Source organism: Citrus sinensis, chromosome 2 (assembly GCF_022201045.2).
Source record: "Citrus sinensis cultivar Valencia sweet orange chromosome 2, DVS_A1.0, whole genome shotgun sequence".
Taxonomy (NCBI): domain Eukaryota; kingdom Viridiplantae; phylum Streptophyta; class Magnoliopsida; order Sapindales; family Rutaceae; genus Citrus; species Citrus sinensis.
In genome coordinates, this window is record NC_068557.1 from 10,545,870 (window position 1) to 10,565,470 (window position 19,601).

At 33.8% G+C, this 19,601-nt stretch overlaps 2 protein-coding genes across 9 annotated transcripts; one reads left to right on the forward strand and one right to left on the reverse strand.

The window, feature by feature from the left end:
• Window positions 1-4,032: 4,032 nt before the first annotated feature.
• LOC102613130 (thymidylate kinase) lies at window positions 4,033-10,993 on the reverse strand. Of its 7 annotated transcripts, none has more exons than XM_052435132.1 (8): window positions 10,614-10,992; window positions 7,708-7,759; window positions 7,019-7,366; window positions 6,351-6,422; window positions 5,816-5,927; window positions 5,627-5,686; window positions 4,748-4,852; window positions 4,033-4,413 (listed from the first exon to the last, which is right to left on the reverse strand). In XM_052435132.1, the coding sequence occupies exons 2-8, from the start codon at window positions 7,743-7,745 to the stop codon at window positions 4,297-4,299; spliced, it is 852 nt and encodes a 283-aa protein (XP_052291092.1). In that variant the 5' UTR covers window positions 7,746-7,759; window positions 10,614-10,992; the 3' UTR covers window positions 4,033-4,296. The 7 variants fall into 7 exon arrangements, with proteins under 7 accessions (XP_052291092.1, XP_052291094.1, XP_052291093.1 ...); XM_052435134.1 differs by lacking the exon at window positions 10,614-10,992 and adding an exon at window positions 9,023-9,229; XM_052435133.1 differs by lacking the exon at window positions 10,614-10,992 and adding an exon at window positions 8,413-9,006.
• Window positions 10,994-11,949: 956 nt separating this feature from the next.
• LOC102612627 (transcription factor GTE8) lies at window positions 11,950-18,723 on the forward strand. Of its 2 annotated transcripts, none has more exons than XM_006469925.4 (11): window positions 11,950-12,331; window positions 12,814-14,128; window positions 14,222-14,270; window positions 16,003-16,134; window positions 16,629-16,702; window positions 16,860-16,932; window positions 17,188-17,268; window positions 17,344-17,459; window positions 17,568-17,634; window positions 17,783-17,913; window positions 18,002-18,723. In XM_006469925.4, the coding sequence occupies exons 2-11, from the start codon at window positions 12,890-12,892 to the stop codon at window positions 18,269-18,271; spliced, it is 2,232 nt and encodes a 743-aa protein (XP_006469988.1). In that variant the 5' UTR covers window positions 11,950-12,331; window positions 12,814-12,889; the 3' UTR covers window positions 18,272-18,723. The 2 variants fall into 2 exon arrangements, with proteins under 2 accessions (XP_006469988.1, XP_006469987.1); XM_006469924.4 differs by having other exon boundaries at window positions 11,950-12,310.
• Window positions 18,724-19,601: the final 878 nt, after the last annotated feature.

The window sequence follows — 19,601 nt, forward strand, 5'->3', positions numbered from 1 at the left end:
TTAATTTTAAATCATTTTGAGATTTAAAACTTTTCAATAAGCCATTTAATACATGAGACATAAATGCATACAAGACCAAACATATGAAATCGTTTCAAACAATGATGCAATTTTATAAGTGAATGATGATATAACACAATTAACGACACAAGAATTCACACATATAATTCATTCACCATGTATATATTTTACACAATCATGAAACATATAAGCATTCAAAGATTAATAATTGAAGCATATCATTCATTTATCAAGCTTAGGCATTACATAATCATCAAAATCAAACAAAGCTATCATGATGAGTTGACAAGCTATCATCTTATATATATAACCATGCATCATGATAAAGCACTCAATGTTAAACACAATGATAATTCAATCATGTAAACATACAAGTATACTTTCACAAATTCAAGCTATTATCCATTTATCATGATCCATTCAACAAAATTAATATGGCAAGAATTATTACCAAAATAATTAAATCATCTTGCCTCATCTTTTTCTCCTAGATCATGCTCAAATGATTATCCTCACAAACTTCATCAAGGAACTCTCCATCATTCCTTGTTTGTGGTACCTACAAAAACTATTCAAGTTGTGTGCTTTGATACCCAAATATTCTTGGGTCCTTGAGTGTTAGCAATGGTTCCTTTTGGAACCCAAATACACTTGACTCCATAATATACATTTCTCTTAATTGGACATCTAAAACTCATATGACCATTTCCATTACAATAATGACAAAATAATCTTATGATCACTTGTGGAGGTAGCCTTAACAAAATAATTTTTATAATATTTTTGTTTCAAGTTAGGCTTATACCCAAGTCCTTTTTTCTCAAACACACATTTTTGAGTGCTTAGTAATTTTTCTAAGTTCTTTTGACCACTTGTAAATTTTAACACAATTTCGTTGAGCTCATTACTCTTTTTCTTAAGTACTTCATTTTCTTTCATCAATTCATCAACATGTGATTTTTCATGCTCATATGAAGTACTTTGTTTGCATTTAAATGATGCAATTCTATCATGCAACATTTTATTATCTAACTCTAGTCCTTTAATCTTTTCATTTAATGAACCATTACATTTTTGTAAAGCATCCTTTTCATTTTTCAAGTCATCTACATATGATTCTAGATGCTCATGTGAAGTGCTAGGTTTCTCATTTGATAATGCAACTCTATCATGCAATGTTTTATTCTCTAATTCTAGACATGTAATCTTTGCACTTAGAGATTTATTTTCATTTGTGAGCTTTACCATTTTCTTTTTAAGACATGCATTCTTTTTACCAATTTTTATCCAATTATCATGCAATTCTTTAAAAGCATCATATAATTCATCATAAGTAAAAAGATCATTTACCTCATTAAGTTCATCATCCGATTCATCTCCAATTGCCATGAGAGCTAGATTTGTCATTTCTTGATGCTCTTCATAATCATTTGTTTCCTCATCGCTATCATCCCATGTGGCTACCATTGCTTTCTTCTTGAGCTTGTTGAGAAGAGGGCATTCCGTTCTTATATGGCCATGGTAGAGAAAGAATATGTATCCTTACAAAAATAAATAAAGGATAATTATAAAATTATAAAATTTTATACATAAACACATTTTTATACCATATGTAAAGAGAGATTTAGGTTTAGTTTGATAATGTTGTACCTTTTAAAATAATTTTATTAGTTGTGCTGTAGAAATCATCAGCTGTAAAGAAAATCAGTTAAATATTTAGTAAAATATATTTTAAAAAGTGTTGTGAGTTTTAAAAGTAATTATCTATGTTTAGTAAATTTTACGGTCAAAATGTTCTAATAATGTAAATAAATAAATTGAACGTAATGTTGAATAACATTTATTTAAACATTTATAAACATGTATATAAAATATTTTTTATTGTGTACCTACAATAATTTATAACTAAAAAAAATATTTTATACCACTAATTTTATTTTTTATTTTGTTATCTCAATATTATTGATAATAATGGTAATCTCTTTAAAGTTAATGATTTTATTTCCTAATTAATAAGAATAATTTTAGATTTTTATAATATATATAACGATATATATGGAATTGTATTAAGTACAAAAGTGATTCTCAAAATCTAATTTTGAAAAACTACTTCTTTCCTGCTTTTCAAGATCTGCTATAGGATGAGACGATTTTGCTAAAAGTAATTTCTAAAAAAATTTACCAAACACTAAAATTAGTTTTTAACTTTTCCATATCACTTTTAGGTCTCCCAAAAACAATCCCAAATGGACACTTAGTAGGTTCAAGTAGCCTCACCGAAGGTAAAATAATCAAATTCAATCTATATTAAGAACACCTTAGTAGTTGAAAATGGTTAAGAGACAATAATAGCAATAATAATATTAGGTAATTTTTAGGGATCTCCCATAAGGTTTAGGTACTTGACACTTATATAGAATGTATTGATGTAATTACATATACCTCCCTTGCCGTTAGTATAAAAATACGTATTGCATTAGTATAAAAGGGTAAATGTGTAAAAGTATATTTAAAATCTAAAATAATTTAAAATTAAAGCGATATTGTATTGATGTCTGAGAAATATTGGCTGCTACACCCTGTTAACTAGTGCTATACAATAACCAGTGGAAAAAAAGGAAAAATTCATAACATCCACTTGGCTTTCTCTTTCACACAAGCAAAAGCCAACACCAATTTCATCCTTCTAAAGCTGTGAAGGAGCTCCTTTTGCCCGAAGCTTTTATCAAGATTAAAAATATATTTTAGCATTATTTATGAACGGGATGAGTTTTGATCGTGGCTCAAGTCTTTCATGAAGCGAGTACCAACGGCGAATGGCTTCAGCCGTGACTAGAATTGGAGCAAGAAAGAAGTTAGTTTTCATTTATCTAGTTCAAATATGCGAATCAGATGTAGTTAATTGTTTGTTGATTCTAAGTTACTTACAAATGAAAATGGGTTTTTTGTATTTTGAATTTTTTTTTTCTCTGCATGTTGATTTCTCTTTGTTGATGTCCTCAAGGTCTAAAATTTTTATCGCTTATGCAAACATTTCTTAAGAAGAAAATGAAGAATAGATTTTCTATGGTGATTTGTTGACTTGCAAAAGCCTCCATAAATAGGTGTTGCTGCTCAAAATATTATTGTTTATCTACAACGGTAATAAATGGCAGCTTTAGTTCTATTTTAGTTTTTTTTTTTAAAAATAATGATGGATAATTTGATCTTTTTGGATGTTTTGTGATTCCAACAAATTTTATGACCCATCGGTTCTTAAAGTTTTATTTAATAATTTATTATTTTAGCAACAAGGGTATTTTTATAATTTTAATAGTCCACTAACAGTCAAACTAACTATAACTAACGGTAGAAGAAGTATATGTAATTACATCAATACATTCTATTAAACTGTCAAAATAATAATAATTACCCTCATAATAATAATTGGTTCATTGGAATTTAATGAGAATTTAATTGTTTGATGGTTCAAATTTCTTATTTATTCAAAATTGTCGAAATAATGTGAACGTGAATTTTTTGTAGGTAAACATTCATTTAATTTATATATTTTTAATTATATGATCATTTAGTTCCTATATTTTAAAAAAAAATATTTCAAAGCAACTACTAATTTTTTTCACTTCTATCCATGCTTTTTCTTTATTTTTATAATAATGCCCTTGCTACAATACTCTTACCTTCTTTACAATATTAACAAAAAGAAAAAGAAATATTAACTTATTAAATTAACCTTAAAAGTAATATAAAAATTTTATAAATTTTAATCTTGTTATTTTGCTTTTAAGACTAATATGGTAAATTAATTAAATTCTAAAAGATAAATTAATTAATGTCAATAATATTACTTCAAGGATATTATTGTAAAAATAAAAAAATATTTTCAAATATCATTTAAGATATTGAAATTAAACACACTTAAAGACAAAATATAAGAAGATTAAACAAACATTTACCCTTTTTCGTGATTATATTTTCGAAGGTGTCCTGACACCATTTGAGGGGCTCTGATGAGTGATGAGAGGTGAAAATATCACCCACCCCCTTGTAATTTCACAATAGGAATTTGACAAATTCGGCTAGACACCATATTTTAAACAATCTCGACTATCACCTGATTAAATGAGAAAGTTCACCTTGTGTGTCTCACACTGCCGGAATAATACATAAAAGCCATTGCAGGGCAAAATACTAGGGAAAGTTGGCAAAGATAAGTTACACATGACACCCACTTCAAGTGAAAAAAAGAAAAATAATAATGATAAACTATTTTAACTAACATGACCAGAGGAGGGAAAGGGGCTTCCCTTTTTTGCAAGCAGTGACCTGATCCAACACTATCTCTTTCAGCTGCTTCTCAACGTCTTCTATAGATTGACAGGCATCTATTATCTGCAAGCAGTGTCTTACATTTAGCTATGAGTATGGCGACCGTATCCGTTATCTCCTACTAAAAGCAAATTGGATAATTGAAAACAAGCTCAATGGTATAGCAGGGTTGAGTAGCTCAGAAAGAATATCCACTCAGCAGTAAAGTACATGGGAAAACATTGGAAATTGATTTCAAATTCCAAAAATCAGAAACAATTAAGCAAAAATTTAGTTCCAAGTGAAAAAAATGGTTCAGTGCAGTGGAACTAAGGCATCATTATCCAGAAAAAAAAATGCGGACTATGAGGCCTCACTATTGCCATGTAACGGCTAAACAAACCAAGGAAAATGTTACCTTCCAGGAGGAATCACGAAGCATCTGATAGCATTGAGCTACTTTCCTTTGAAACTCTAGATGTTCATATCTCTCACCACCATAGCCTCCTCTTTCTGCAGCTTTCTAATAATTTGGAAGTGACACCAACATTTTAAAGTTTATCATGAAGAAGGTGAAAACTATAGAAATAGGATAAAAAAATGCATGTTTAAAGAAGCAACTTAACGAGCTGAGTAAATAACAAAATTGTCTATTAAAATATTGAGGTAAATGTTCGTTCATTTGAAAAACAATATTGAAGTATCCCTTAGCAAAAAAGGATGATTCAATTGCCATTAGTTTGTGAACACTAGTGATGTTGCCCCCAAGATGTTTGTTTTGCCAACTCTTTTCTGACTACCCATTCACCTACCTACTTGTTTACAGAGGACCATATATTGCTATATATCCTTATGCAAATCTATAAACCTATATAAATTATCACAACAGCTAGATAGATGGTTTCCCATTTTTCTTCTTAAATAATTAAGAAGAAAATGCAAGGTTGTGCATAAAAGGCCAGGAATGCATACAGGTGAGTGAACCATATAAAAAGGACAAAAAATCCTCTAGTTTCAGCAGGGTGTTACTGTCAGGTACTAATATAAATGACCTAATTATGAATAGATTGTCACGCGTTTCTAACAAAATGGAAAACCAGAAAATTAAACACAGAAATTTCTTAAGGTCAACTGATCATTAAGCAGGATAGTTCCTTGCCTGCCTCGAACAATATTTCAGGAAAACCTAAGATCTAGCTGTTGGTTGGTAACAAATCAGTAAAAGCAATATACAACCAGAGCAAGGTGCCTAGCCAAACGCAATTGGCATCTATGAAACTTATATTAAACAACTGACCTCCGGAGGTATGTCAAGATAAAGTACCGAATCTGGAGCCAGCAACCCAATCTCTGGTGCCTGCAAAAAAAGACCTCACTATATACATATACATATATTGTTTAATAAGCAGGAGACCTCACCAAATTCATTAATGAACAGCAAATAACAAAAATTTCACTGTCAAAGCATTTTTTAGCAAGTATTCACCTTACACCATTCAATATCGATTCCTTTAGCAGATGAGAAAGCCACCCCAGAATAAGAATAACGGTCAACAATGAGGGTAGTTCCAGCTTTCAGTTTAGCTTCCATCATTGACCTGCAAAAGCATTGGATAACTTTTTACTTATTTCATTTAAAAACCAAAAGAGAACACACAAACTTGCTCAAAAATAAGTGAAATCATAAGATTTCCCCTCATGATTATCAGCCTATCAGTTTATCCAGATAACTTTTTACGTAGTTGATTTAAAAACCAAAGGAGAACACACAAACTTGCACAAAAGATAAGTGAAATCATAAGATTTCCCTTCATATGATTATCAGCCTATCAGTTTATCCAAAGTCTTAGGAACCCAGACTAACCATCAAGCCTAAAGGGCTTACTCTAACAATTAAGATCCAAATGACTCAAGTGCTCAACCATACCACTATGTCCCACAACCATCATACAGAGCTACAGGAACTTGGCGATGTTATTACAACAGCCACTATGCCTACCTTGGAACAAAACTCCACTCACCTGCAACCCAAAATAAATGGTGTATGTTTATTATCTTGATAACGCATCAGGCACTCAGGTTCCCTGGTCATGCTGTGCATTGCTGCAACATGTCATGTAAAGTTCCACAATGAACAGTAAGGAAAACCAGACACTTCATCTCAAAGTTTATATTCCCATATCCTCTATAAAAGCCTACTCAATGGGTCCATTGCAACTCCATAGCATGGTCCAGTCCAGGAAGAAACCACAGAATCAAGAATCTCAATTCAGAATTTTGCACACCCACCTAATATTTCTCATCTAAGTCATACTCAATGTGTCAGTCCTACCTAAGCATAGGAATAGCAGAATGTTATCCCAGTCCAAAATCCACACATAAGGAAATTAGGATGGGATTTACGAATCTCTAGATCCATGTGTTAAGCTAGAAGTTTAAGCTTCAGGAATTAGAGGTTTATCGATAAGTAAATGAAGTGAAACATACATGTTTGATTAAATTAGTTTCTCAAATCAACTCAGGAAAGATGACTCTGAAATTGCCCAAATCCCCCAAAGCTGGGTATGAGTATAGTGCATTTGATCTATCACATAGAACAATCAGACGCCCTAAATTACTAAACAGCCAAGCAAACTCAGGTTACATTCAAAGCAAGACAGAGCAAATCTCATATGGCAATAATTCAGACCTTTTCTCCCAGCGGTTTGCACTAAAGAGCAGATGGATTGTGTGATCATCCAAGTGTGACTCATTCGAAAGATATGCAGATATCATTTGCCCTACGCTAGTAGTTCTGTCAGGAAATCGCCATAACTCAACCGAATGGCCCAAACCCTCCAAGTATGAGAGCAGTCGACTACATTGAGAAGTCTTCCCACATCGATCTAAACCTTCCAGAACTACTAATGCACCTCTTGAATCAATATTACCAATTCTCAGGCTACTACTACTTTCCATCCGAAATGGTGTACAGGAACACTTTGGCAGACAATTCAAGTGAAACTTTGACCGCCGCACAAATAAAGCTCCAAAATTTCTAGAATTCAACAACTATATTATTAGAAAACAAGACCCGAGTATGACATATTTCAACAGCAATTAACATCAATTTAGTTCCACAGCTGAAACTGAGTCAGAAAACCATAAAAAAATATTTTTGATCTATATTAAAAGAATCAAATTATATTTCATCATTTTAGAACATCTACAAGTAACTTAACTTTCCATCAGCTGATTTTTATAGAACTACATTGTTTAGAAGATCTACGTTCTTCATTTCTGAACAAACACAATACACCACGCCAACACAAATTGTGAATCAAAGCTCTAGGAATAGAAAAAATATATAAAAAATGCTAAAAAAGAGAATATACTTACAAAGCCTTAGAAAGTGTAAAAGAGCAAGCATGTGTCATGTGCCTTTCCGAAACTACAATAAATCAAGAAAATTGGAAATCAATAGTTTCATAACCAAACGATTTAGCCCCTAAACTGGGTTTTATTTATTGTACTTATAATATAAATAATAACTATTGAAAAAAATAACTACCTACTACTGCTAATAATAAATTTTAAAAAATAATAATAACTAACAAATCGAACCATTGACAGGGACAGGGGACAGGTTTTGTCCAGTTTAACATTGAACATTCATAATTTTTTCATTTTCTTATAAAAAAAAGTATTGGAAAATCAAACAAATTATAATTTTCAAATTTCACTAACAAGTCTACTACAAACGATTAATTATACTAATTAACAATCTGCAGATGAAAATTTCATTGTCCCTGAAAATTGAAACAGCGTAATAGCAGGAAGCCTGTGTCCAACAATTTTCAATTTACAAAAGGCAAGTACGAAAAATCATTCAGTCAAAAGAAAAAACAAAAATGAGTAAAATCACCATAAATTAATTCAAGTAATAGCACAGATTCTCCTATTCTTTCAAAGACATAATCAAATTAGAAGACAAGTTTCGAACTTCTCCTTACTTTTTGTTTCCTGCCGTTTCTCAGCAGCTAAGCTAGCAGCAATTAAACTCAAACAAAGGCTTGTTGACTCAATAATGAGTTCGTGACTGACCTGACCCAAACACAAAAGCAAGACAATGATGCCCTGAAATTCTGCTGAGATCTGCAAAACCTAGAACCTCATTTTTAGGGCTTTTCAATCGGACAAACACGAAGAAGATTGCAAAGGACACAGCTTTGAAAAGAGAGGGTAAAGTAGTTGGTTCAGTTGTATTTTAATACCCTTTAGGGTATTTTTCACAAACCTTCTTGTGGTTTGATAAAATCACTCAATTAAAAAACCATATAGGTTTTTAACAACCACCTTCCATGACCATAGGGATGGCAAATGGGCTGAGCCGTCAAGCCCTTTTTCAGATTTATAGTCTCATCTTATAATGTTATGACATTTATATCAATCAAACCAATAGAAATCTGATTGTAGTATATTATAATTTTTCTCATTTACGTGAATAGATAATTATAACATAATTTCAAAAAATTAACTTAACAAGTAACAACAGCTTGTCAATTCCTTTTCACAAAATTCAGAATAAATCCAGTTCATCAATCACTGAATAATTCACTTCTAAGTTATAAAACAAAAAATGAACCAATAAGTTAAAAAAAAAAAAGTAGCAGCTTAATTTAACAGAGCTGATCGGGGCTTTTAAAAGTTTAACTCCTTTATGTTACAGATGGCAGTAGCCAGCGGAACAATGTCAAGATTAATAGTGGTCGCCGGTGTCAGGAGAGAAGGCAGAGCCGCAGCAGTCACCAGATTGACGTGTGTTGGCCGGCGTTTGGCTGTTTGGAAAAGTTTTGTACGGAAGGCGACTGTCGGCTGGTCTGGGAGAGTATAATTTTCATTTTAGATTTTGCAAATTACAAGTTTACGTTTACTTTTTAATTTAATTTAATTTTTCATAAGGGCTGAGCCAAAGCTCATGCTTTTTTGTAGGCCCAACCCGGGCTTAGGGTGTGTTTGGGATTGAGGTAATATAGCTTTTAAGCTACAGTTGCTTAGTATTCAAGTAATGAGCTTTGATTTCACTTGTTTCAGCTTGCGCTTTAGAAATAGCTTCCGCACAAAATAAGAAAGGGCCCCTCCAACGCACAAATGGTTGAGAGTTCACGTTCTCATCATCTTTGGTAATGCCAAGTCCATCACGCAAAAATTAATAATATGTAGTAAATATATATTTTAAATAATAATTTTGACAAAATTATTAAAGATATAATAGATTTTCCATGATACAAGTGAAAAACCACATCCACATAACTTTCAAGTTACAGCAGCTAGTGTTTACCAAATATTTTAGTACTGTAACTTTAAAGATACAGCTGCTCAACCTCAATCTCAAACACACCATTAGCCTTGGACGAGTATTGAAATTTGAGGTTAAGAGGCTCGCGCTTGGGCCATTTTGCCATACTTACGGTAGTGACAGACAATTTAACAAATAGATATAGACGTATATATAAACATTTATTATTGAGGATTATGAATATTAAGTTATTGCATTCAATCTACACACTAGTGGGTAGGAAGGAAAATTACGAGATATTAGTAGTAAATTGTTAAGGATTGTGATTAAGTTAATTAGTTCTTATAGCTCTTTGAGTAGCTGAGTTGTTCTTTATTTTATAACCGTTACACTCTGTCTCAACTTAATTACAAAATAAATAAAAAATAATTAGGAAAGGATGTTTAAAAATTAAAAAAAAAAAAACCTTAAAATGGACAAACGAAATAATAACAAAAAACACAAAATTTACATGATTAAGCTTCCTTAGATATATCTCTACGAGGACAGACACACTCTATTAATAGGGTTGGCAAAAATCCAGATCCGGATCCGGATTACAAATCTATATCCGGATCCGGATTTACAAATCTATATCCGGATCCGGATTTACAAATCTATATCCGGATCCTGCATCCGGATCCGTAAATTTTAATATTCACAACGGATGCACGCGGATATTCCGGATATCCGGATCCGCAAAATTAAATTAAATAATTTAAAACATTATTTAAAAATTCAACAATTTAAGTAATAAATTCAAATAAAATTCAATTATAATCAACAATTACCAATTTAACATGAATAAAATACAACATCATCATAAAACCCGCAAAATTCAAGTACACAACCATTAAAATCCGCAAATAAAAAACACTACAAATCAGAAACTACATTTATGCATTTATGCTTATACGTATTAATTCACTTAAAATCAGAAATTGATTTGCTGGAAATTCGTGCCCACCTTTTGTGTTAACAGCGACCAACAGTGGAAAGAATGGACAAGGCAGCCAAATACAGAGTGTTTCACGCGAGCCAAGATGCAGCGGGTTGCCGACGTTTGATGACGGCGAAGTGCACTGAGCGAGGCGAGGCAGGGCAGCCGGCGCTCAACCTTCGACGACAACAACGCGTGCTCAGCTCAGGCGAGGCATTCGGTGTTCGATGACAGCGACTGCAAGCCGGACGGCGTTCAAGGGTTAGGGATTTAGGGTGGTTTTCGATTTCAAGCGCTTGTGAGTGGTGGAGGTGTGAGGCGTGAACGGTTTGGTGAGTGAGTGATGCTGTTGCTGTCTGCGCTTTTCGATTTAGGGATACTGGATTTGTTTTTGTTTTTTTTTCAATTATAACTTATATATCTTTAAAAAAAAAAATAGATTAAATTAATATTATAATTAAAATATCTGGATCCGGATATCCGATTTTTCCAATACACTTGCATCCGGATGCGGATCCGCTATAATACTTAAACTCCTGATCCACATTTTTTAAAGTGCAGATCCGAATTTTTTCAAATTCAGATCTTTTGGATCTTTACGGATCCATGTCGGATCCAAATTTTTTTTACCATCTCTATTATTATTATTAAAAAAATAAAAATATATAAAAAAATCTTTCACCAACTATAAATAGTGCTCATAAATTAGAAATATCAAAAATATTTCATCCACTTTATATGATAAATTTAGCTTAGTTTTCCAATTTTGCGAAAATCTCTGTCATCTTTTGAAAGTCGTGTCAAATTCTTAAAAATCTCACTTGAAATAATTGAAAAAAAGGGTTTTTTTTTTTTTTTTTTCTTTAGAGACCTCCTATAGTTTTTAATTAATATTACACAAATCGGACTATAATTAAACAAAATTCTAAAAGGTATAATTATTGTTCAGGGTTCACTGGTTGTCTGGTTCTTACTTCTTACCATGGATCGCAGACCGCGTACAAGCTCACAATCGCCACGTGACACGAAAGCCGCAAAGCAGCTTTTGCTGGTAGAGTTTAAATTACACCCGTACCCACGGATCAGATAAATTTAAACCAATCAAATCTAATTGCGTTCAATGCTTTTCCACTCGACACAAATTGCACCCAACCACATTCAAGTAGCCGCCGCTATGCTTTTCCACATCAAGCGTTAATTTGTCTAGAAGCTCTCTTTTGCAAATTACAATCATATCCGTCAAATCCAAATCTAACGGCCAAACGATAACTAATCCAATCCGTCCAATTCTCTGGATGTGGGAATCGAACGGTCCACATCTGTCGAACCGTGGCTGTAAAAGGAAGGCGTTCGCCTTTAAGTAATGGGACTGGAGAGGAGCGAAGTGTAAACGCTCATTCTCTCTCTAAAATTTGCTTCTTTCTCTCGGTTTCAAAGTTAAAGCTTCGTCATTTATCTAATAAGTCTTCACCTCTCCTGTTCGATTCGGCCCAGTTCGTGTTACCCAACCACTTCAGGTCTCTCACCAAGTTAGTTTTTAAAATTTCTACGGCTCGGTTCGCCCCAGTTTGCGTATGCACTAAGTATTGATTTAGGGTTGTGTGATTCAGAGATGGTTGCAATTCCAGTTTCCAAGCTATTTTTACCATAAACTGAAGTTCCTAAGAGCAAGAAATTTTGCTACTATGGAGAATTGTTTTGGCTCTGGTCGCAAGTAGTAGATGGTAATTGACTTGAGGCTTTGGGTAATTTCAAGATTTAATATTTTTTGTCTTGTACGCGTTCTTACATATAATTTAATGTTTTTCCATTCGGTCTCTTGTTTTTTGTTGTTATTGCTCAATTTTAAGTATTCAGATTGAGTTTTGGATCTTGAATTCTTATGTTCTTGAAGCCCAGTAAGTGTTCTTGCAGTGAAACAGTATGTGTTCTATTGGGGTTTAATATTACCAAAGCCCGAAAATTTACATTTAGAACTATAGGAAATTAGAAATTTATCTGTAAAATGAAATTTAATTGACCTAATTTTCATTTCGAACTGAATTTGTGAAAACATGAAAGAAAGGATGTGTCTTGAATTAGTGAATTTGTTGAACATAATGGTTAAATCAAGTTTATTGAGTTAGTTGTGTTACTGGTCAGTAGTTTGACAGTTGTTGCTAATATTACTTTTAATGTTAACTGAAATCCGGAGGGAATAATGTCCTCCTATGATTAAAATGTGCAGAGTTTGGTTATTACTGGTTAGACCAACATTTGTTGTCCTCTTGATATCTGGACCTTAAGATAAAGCTCTGGCAAAGATGATGGGGAAGAATGATAGGTTCTCAGGGGGGTATTACCGTAGTAATGCGTTTGAGACCACTGGTGAATCGGAGGGGTCTGGTAGCTCGGGACGGATTGATGCTGAGATCACTGCTTCTGAAGATTCAAGTGCACCAACAAGAAAATGCATTAATTTAAATCCTGACAAATGGGATGCCTTTGGTGTCCCTTTACAAGTCCTTTCTCTTCCAAATCTGTCGCGGTCTGAAAGAAAAGATCTAGTGCATAAGTTGACATCAGATCTGGAACAGATAAGGATACTTCAAAAGAAAGTTGGGGTGCAGAGAACAAATGGGGTTACAGTGTCTTCTTCTAGTGATATTCTTAGTTGTAGCAATGGACCAAATAGACCTCAAGTACAGAACTCCAGAAAATCGTTGGTGATGACTTGTGGGCCAGGGAAGAAAGTAAATCCTGTGAGTAATAACAGTCGCGGATGGAATCGGGGTACTTCAGGAAGGTTTGAATCTGCAGGAAAACCAACTTCAACTACAGGCACTGGAAATGTAATTTTGATGAAGCAGTGCGAGACATTGTTGAAACGATTAATGTCTCATCAGTATGGTTGGGTTTTCAACACCCCTGTTGATGTAGTTAAGATGAACATTCCAGATTATTATACTATTATAAAGCATCCAATGGATTTTGGAACAATTAAAGAGAAGATGGCATCAAATGCATATTCAAGCCCATTAGAATTTCTTGCTGATGTGAGGCTTACATTTAGCAATGCAATGACGTATAATCCACCGGGGAATGATTTCCACATCATGGCAGATACTCTTCGTAAGTTTTTTGAAGCAAGGTGGAAAGCTATTGAGAAAAAATTACCAGTAACCAAGCCCCAATCCCTTCCAGAAAAGTCTGCCCCACGTGCTAATGTTGAAACAGCTAAGGCAATCCCTCCCGCAAAAAGGAAAAAAATTGAAATAATGTGTCAGGAAATTGTGCCGACGGCTGTTAAACCAGTAATGACAGATCAAGAAAAGCACAATTTGGGCAGGGAACTGGAGTCTTTGTTGGCAGAAATGCCCGTTCATATCATTGATTTCTTGAGAGAACATAGTTCCAATGGAAGAGAAACTGGTGAGGACGAAATTGAGATTGATATTGATGATCTGAGTAATGATACTTTGTTGACATTGCGGAAGCTTTTAGATGACTATTTAGAAGAAAAACAAAAGAACCAAGCAAATGTTGAACCTTGTGAAATAGAGGTAGACCACTTTGCTGACCACCCTAATTTTGAATTTCTGTTTTCTCTTGCATGTGTCAAGGTATTACATATTCTGTGTTTTTATCTGTTGCAGCTGTTGAACGAATCTGGACTAAGCAATTCATCCATGCAACAGGGCAAAGGTTATTTTCTAGTTCATTTGATGTCTTAGGGTTGTATTCGGTATTGTTGTCCAATTGCTGCTTTCATGTGAAAAAAGGAGAATGAAAATCTATGTGATCGGTGTCATTTTCAAAAATAACCTTGAAAACAAGAAAAAGTAGAACATGTTTGATAGGAATATTTTAAATAATTATCATTGGATTAATTTTCATCAACTAAACATTAAGTAATAGTTGATCATTTTAATTATTTAATGAATTTGATTATTTTAATTTTAAGAATACATTAGGTAGTCTTCTTAATTTTACTTGGATCAAGAAAAATGATAAACTATACATATTTGATTTTAATTAATATATCAAAACATAAATATTATAATGTATTAAAAAAAAGGAAAGACTATTGTGAGGGAGATTGTTTTTTCAAGATATAACAACAACAACAACAATAATAATAATAGATCTGTGCAGTTTGCTTGTACAACGAAAGATAGACATCTATTCTTGCTTAAGCTTGTCTCCAGGGATGTTGCTGTTGAAGCTTGTGACATAGGGCCTTTGCTTATTTGCTTGAGTTATCGGCTGCTTGATTTGGCTTCTTTTTTCTGTTGGCTTCCTTCTTTGTTTAGCTTCTTTATTGGATTCTCTCTTATTGCCTTGCTTCACTTGAATTGATGATGAGTGGTTGAAGAAGTTATGTTTGAGTGGCTGTTGGCTTGGCTTCTTTACTGATTTTTGAAAGTCAGCTTTGCTTTCTATACTTCAGTTTGCCTTGGCTTCATTCTTTGGCTTCCTAGCTTCTTTATAGCTTGCTTTTTCTTCTTCTCGTTACTTCTTGTTCGATCTTATCCTTCCAATTGAAGCAGCCTTGTCCTCAATTATAATTCATTTTGGTCGTTTTGAATGGAATCGGTGTGTACTTGTTGTATTCTATACTCAAGTGAGCGTAGAGACTTTTACTTAAATATATTAAATCACGTGTACTGGGCCAACCCACTTGGGCTTTTTAACTAAATATTATTATCCCCCACATTTCCCCCTTATTAGGTTGTCCTTTGACTTTTTGTCAAAGTGCAATTTCGGCTTTATCTTCTCAACATGTCAATATCCCTTGATGCTTTATAGCAGTTGCCAGATGTTCGATATTTGATTATTTCATAGAAACAGCCGCAAAAATATCTGTTTAATTTTTATTGTCGATAATTGGCTCCTGTTTTTTGTAGCTTTGGGAAAGTACATGTGAACAATAAGAAATCTTGCTATTAGAAGTCATGAAAGACTATCAAATTAATATAGTTTTATAATAACAATTTGTTCAAAAGATTCTTTTGTCTGAAGATTTTTCCATGGCTTTTTAATGTTTTTCAGCGATGGTGTGCCTGAATTTTTTTTTTTTGGGATGCCTGAGGATTTTCTCGGGGCCGTTGTGCCTGAATATTATATCAGGGCTCTATATATTATTATTGATTATGATGTTATTATTATTATTATTATTATTTTGAGATATGGTTGAAGAAAGTTGTCATTTTGGAAAACAAAGAAAACAAGAAAAAGTTATTTTCATAATTCCTTTTTTAAAAGTGTAATATGAATTTTATATTTCCTAATTGAAAGATGATCTAACAAACACGTATTTGGTGCTTCATGAATCCAAAAACCAGAAAATAAGATTTGAAAACAATACCGAATGCACCCTTAGTGCTCAAGTTATTTAGGATCTCTTTGTGACTTGTTTTTCCCATCTTGCATTTAGGCAATGACTTACCTGATGAGGATATTGATATTGGTGGAAATGAGCCTCCTGTCTCAAGCTACCCTCCCATGGAGATTGAGAAGGATACAGCCATTAAAAGCAGTAAACGTGTGAGCCCAGGCAGCTCCAGTGGTAAACTCTTCGTGGATGCTACAATTTATCTTTTGTTTGATCTTTAATATTCTCTTTCCACCTAAGGCATGTAGCGACCTAGATCTTGAAGTTCTTTATTATTATTTGGTATTGGGATCAGAAGAATATGTATAATCGGTTTTGACTTTTGAGTACCAAAGATGCTGATATATTATAACAAGCTGATGTGATTAGCAAAGGGTCTGTATATACTTTTTAACTTCATTATTTATCCTCCTGTGTTGCCTATTTAGCTATTATAGTTGAACCTATGGGCTAAATCAATTGGTTCATTTGTTTGATTGTTTTCATATCAAGGTGATATCTGATATGTGTTGTTATCAACTAATCCTACTGTTTGTACGTCACTCTATATGTGTGTGTTCGCGTGCACGCGCATGTGTGTGTTGTGTTGTCAAGCATCATTATAATGTTAGTTTCTCTGAATTGAATTATTTATTGATTTCCCGTTGTATCTTTTGTATGCTTCACAGGTTCAGAATCTAGTAGTTCTTCTGACAGTGAATCTGATGATGTTAAAGCGTCAAGTCCCGTTAGCGCATCAAAGGTGTGTGCTCATTTGATCTAGCTGTCAATGATAAATAATTGGAATTATATGTTCCTCTTGCTTTGGTTTTTTAAATTGACTGCTATGGTTTACTGGATGCCCATCTTGTTCGCAATGGTTTTCAACCATCATTCTATTTACCCAGTTTCTCTTTCAGGTGCCAAAAGTCTCGGGTCATAAAGATAAATTAGATGAAAAGACTGGCAGTGGTGATCCTCTAGATGTAAATCGTGAGTATTCTGTTATCAGATCTGTCCTTTTGGATTAGGTACCAGCAATTAAGAACTGTGTAGTGTCCTTATAACAGTAATGAAAAAGAACTTACTGGCTGGAATTTTTTCTTTTGCTTTATGACGTCCCACTGGTTGTAGATGGCTATTATATGCTTGCTCTACCTTAGCATAATCTAAGCTGAAATGATTTACAGTTGAAGCTATAGCATTCCCCATCTTTGTGAGAATTTATTTATCTGTGGTCCTTTTCAGAGTCGGTGAGTGGATTGGATCAGCTTGAACATACTTCCCAGCAGAAACCAAGTTCTGTAGAGTCAGATTTTCGTCAAGATGGTAAGTTGACAAATTGATAGTTTATCTGCTATTAATTTGGAGCTGCATCACATGGTTCATCCCTGAAAAATTTAGGGGAAAGTGCGCCAAATGAGAGGCAGGTGTCTCCTGACAAACTTTATCGAGCTACCCTTTTGAAGAATCGATTTGCTGATACCATTTTAAAAGCAAAAGAAAAGACACTTTCTCAGGTTGGTTTCGATTTTGGCCCTACTTGCAAAGTTATTTTAATGTCTTGTTCATTTTGTGAGCATTTCAACTGAATGTGATCTGGTGCAATTTGATTTGGCTGATATCAGGGGGACAAGGGGGATCCTGAAAAACTTCGTCGGGAGCGAGAGGAACTTGAACTGCAGAAACGGAAAGGTTTGACCTTTACCATTAACCTTACATATGCTAATTTTCTGTGAATTGCTGAATTTCGTAAGGGTAGAGCTTCCCCACCTTTTTCTTCCTGAAAGTTTTAGTAGTGCATCATTAAGTAATGGTTTTCGCTTTTATTTTTCCTGTGCAGAAAAAGCACGGTTACAAGCAGAAGCCAAAGCTGCTGAAGAGGCTCGAAGACAAGCTGAAGCAGATGCTGCCGTTGAGGCTAGACGAAAGAGGGAGGTTGAAAGAGAGGCTGCACGGCAGGCATTGCTGAAGGTAAACAGTGTACAAATGGGTTCTCACCTATTCCTCCCACGCTTCTTGTTTTGGTTTTCAACAGAACATTTTTCTGGTGTTTGTACAGATGGAAAAGACCGTTGAAATCAATGAGAATTCTCGTTTCCTCGAAGACTTAGAAATGCTTAGAACTGCCCCTGCCGAACAGTTACCAAGCTCTGTCGATGAGACAAGCCCAGACCACTCTCAGGATGGCTTGGGTAGCTTCAAGTTTGGAGGTAGTAACCCGTTGGAACAACTAGGTTTATACATGAAAGAGGATGATGAAGAGGAAGATGCTGAACCACCAAGTGTTCCAAATCCTCTAAATGATGTAGAGGAAGGAGAGATTGACTAGTTCTATGCTCATGTAACATTGCACTAGTCAAAAAGGAGCTACACCACAGTACTTAATCAAAAAGGGAAAAATAAAATGCAAAAAAGAAACTGCAAGAAACCTGGTTCGGGCATTCATCAGTTCCATTCTATAGCTTTCCAAAGGGGACGGGGAAGCATGGGACTGCTGAAAGGTTAGGAAATTACATATACACAGGCAAAAGGAGGAGAAGCATATGACAATCAATTTTGGGTTATTTTATACTCTTAAGCTTCAGAGTGTGATGTGGCCTAACGTGTGAGGGGCAGGCAGATCAGTAAGGTAAAGCGTTCTCAATCATTAGGTGCAGCAAGAATGCGGGCCACAACTGTGCTTTGAATGAATTATATGAAATGCTGATGTTGTGAAAAGAAAGTGTACATGAAAATGTAACTAGGAGTTGCTAGTCTAGCGAAGCTCAAGTTTAGTACATATATTATCATCCATCATAATGCACCGTTTAAAATTAAAATTGTAGAAACAAATGACCACCCGAGATTGCAGCCCCCCGCAGCTCAATTCCTAAACTATGACAACTCATAGGCCACACCACAAAGATTTTCCTAGCCAGGCTTCACCAATGCAAAGGAAATTGTACAGCGTCTTGCGTTCTGGATGCACCTCCTAAACCTTCGACTTCTTTTTAGGCTTGTCTTCATCTTCATCATCAACCATATGATCTATCTTTCCTCCTGAATAGCTTTCCCAGTAAATCGTGAAGGGGAATCTTGTCTTTAATTGTTAATCCAAATCATTTGTTTTTCATAGCTCTTTAGCTAAGGGCGGAGCCAGGAATTTTTATTAACCTGTGCAAATTTATGAATTTATTTTATATATTTGTGTGAATGTGCAGAGAAGTAAAGAAAAAACACACGTTGAGCGATGCAGCATAAAAAACTCTTAATAGAGTTCATGTACTCAGCAAAATAAAAGACAACTGGGCAACAAGTGGGTTTATAATATAAATTTTTAAAATTGTAGTATAAAACATTATTATCAATAATTATGAATAACTTTCATAATGAATAACTTGATGTAATAAAAAGAAAAATACACTTCTGTATGGTGGCACTCTATACATGAATTAATAATTATGAATAACTTTCATATAGTCATAAAAAATTATGATCCTAATTTAGCCTAACTACAATTAAGAATAAATTTCACATTATTATAAGTTATAATTTTTTAAAATCTCATCTTTAAAAAATTGCCTTTGTATTGTAATAATTATTTGTATATTACATAAATTATAAAGTGATGATAGATTTACAAGTTCTTGTATAAAATATTGTGGCTTAAATTCGTTAGT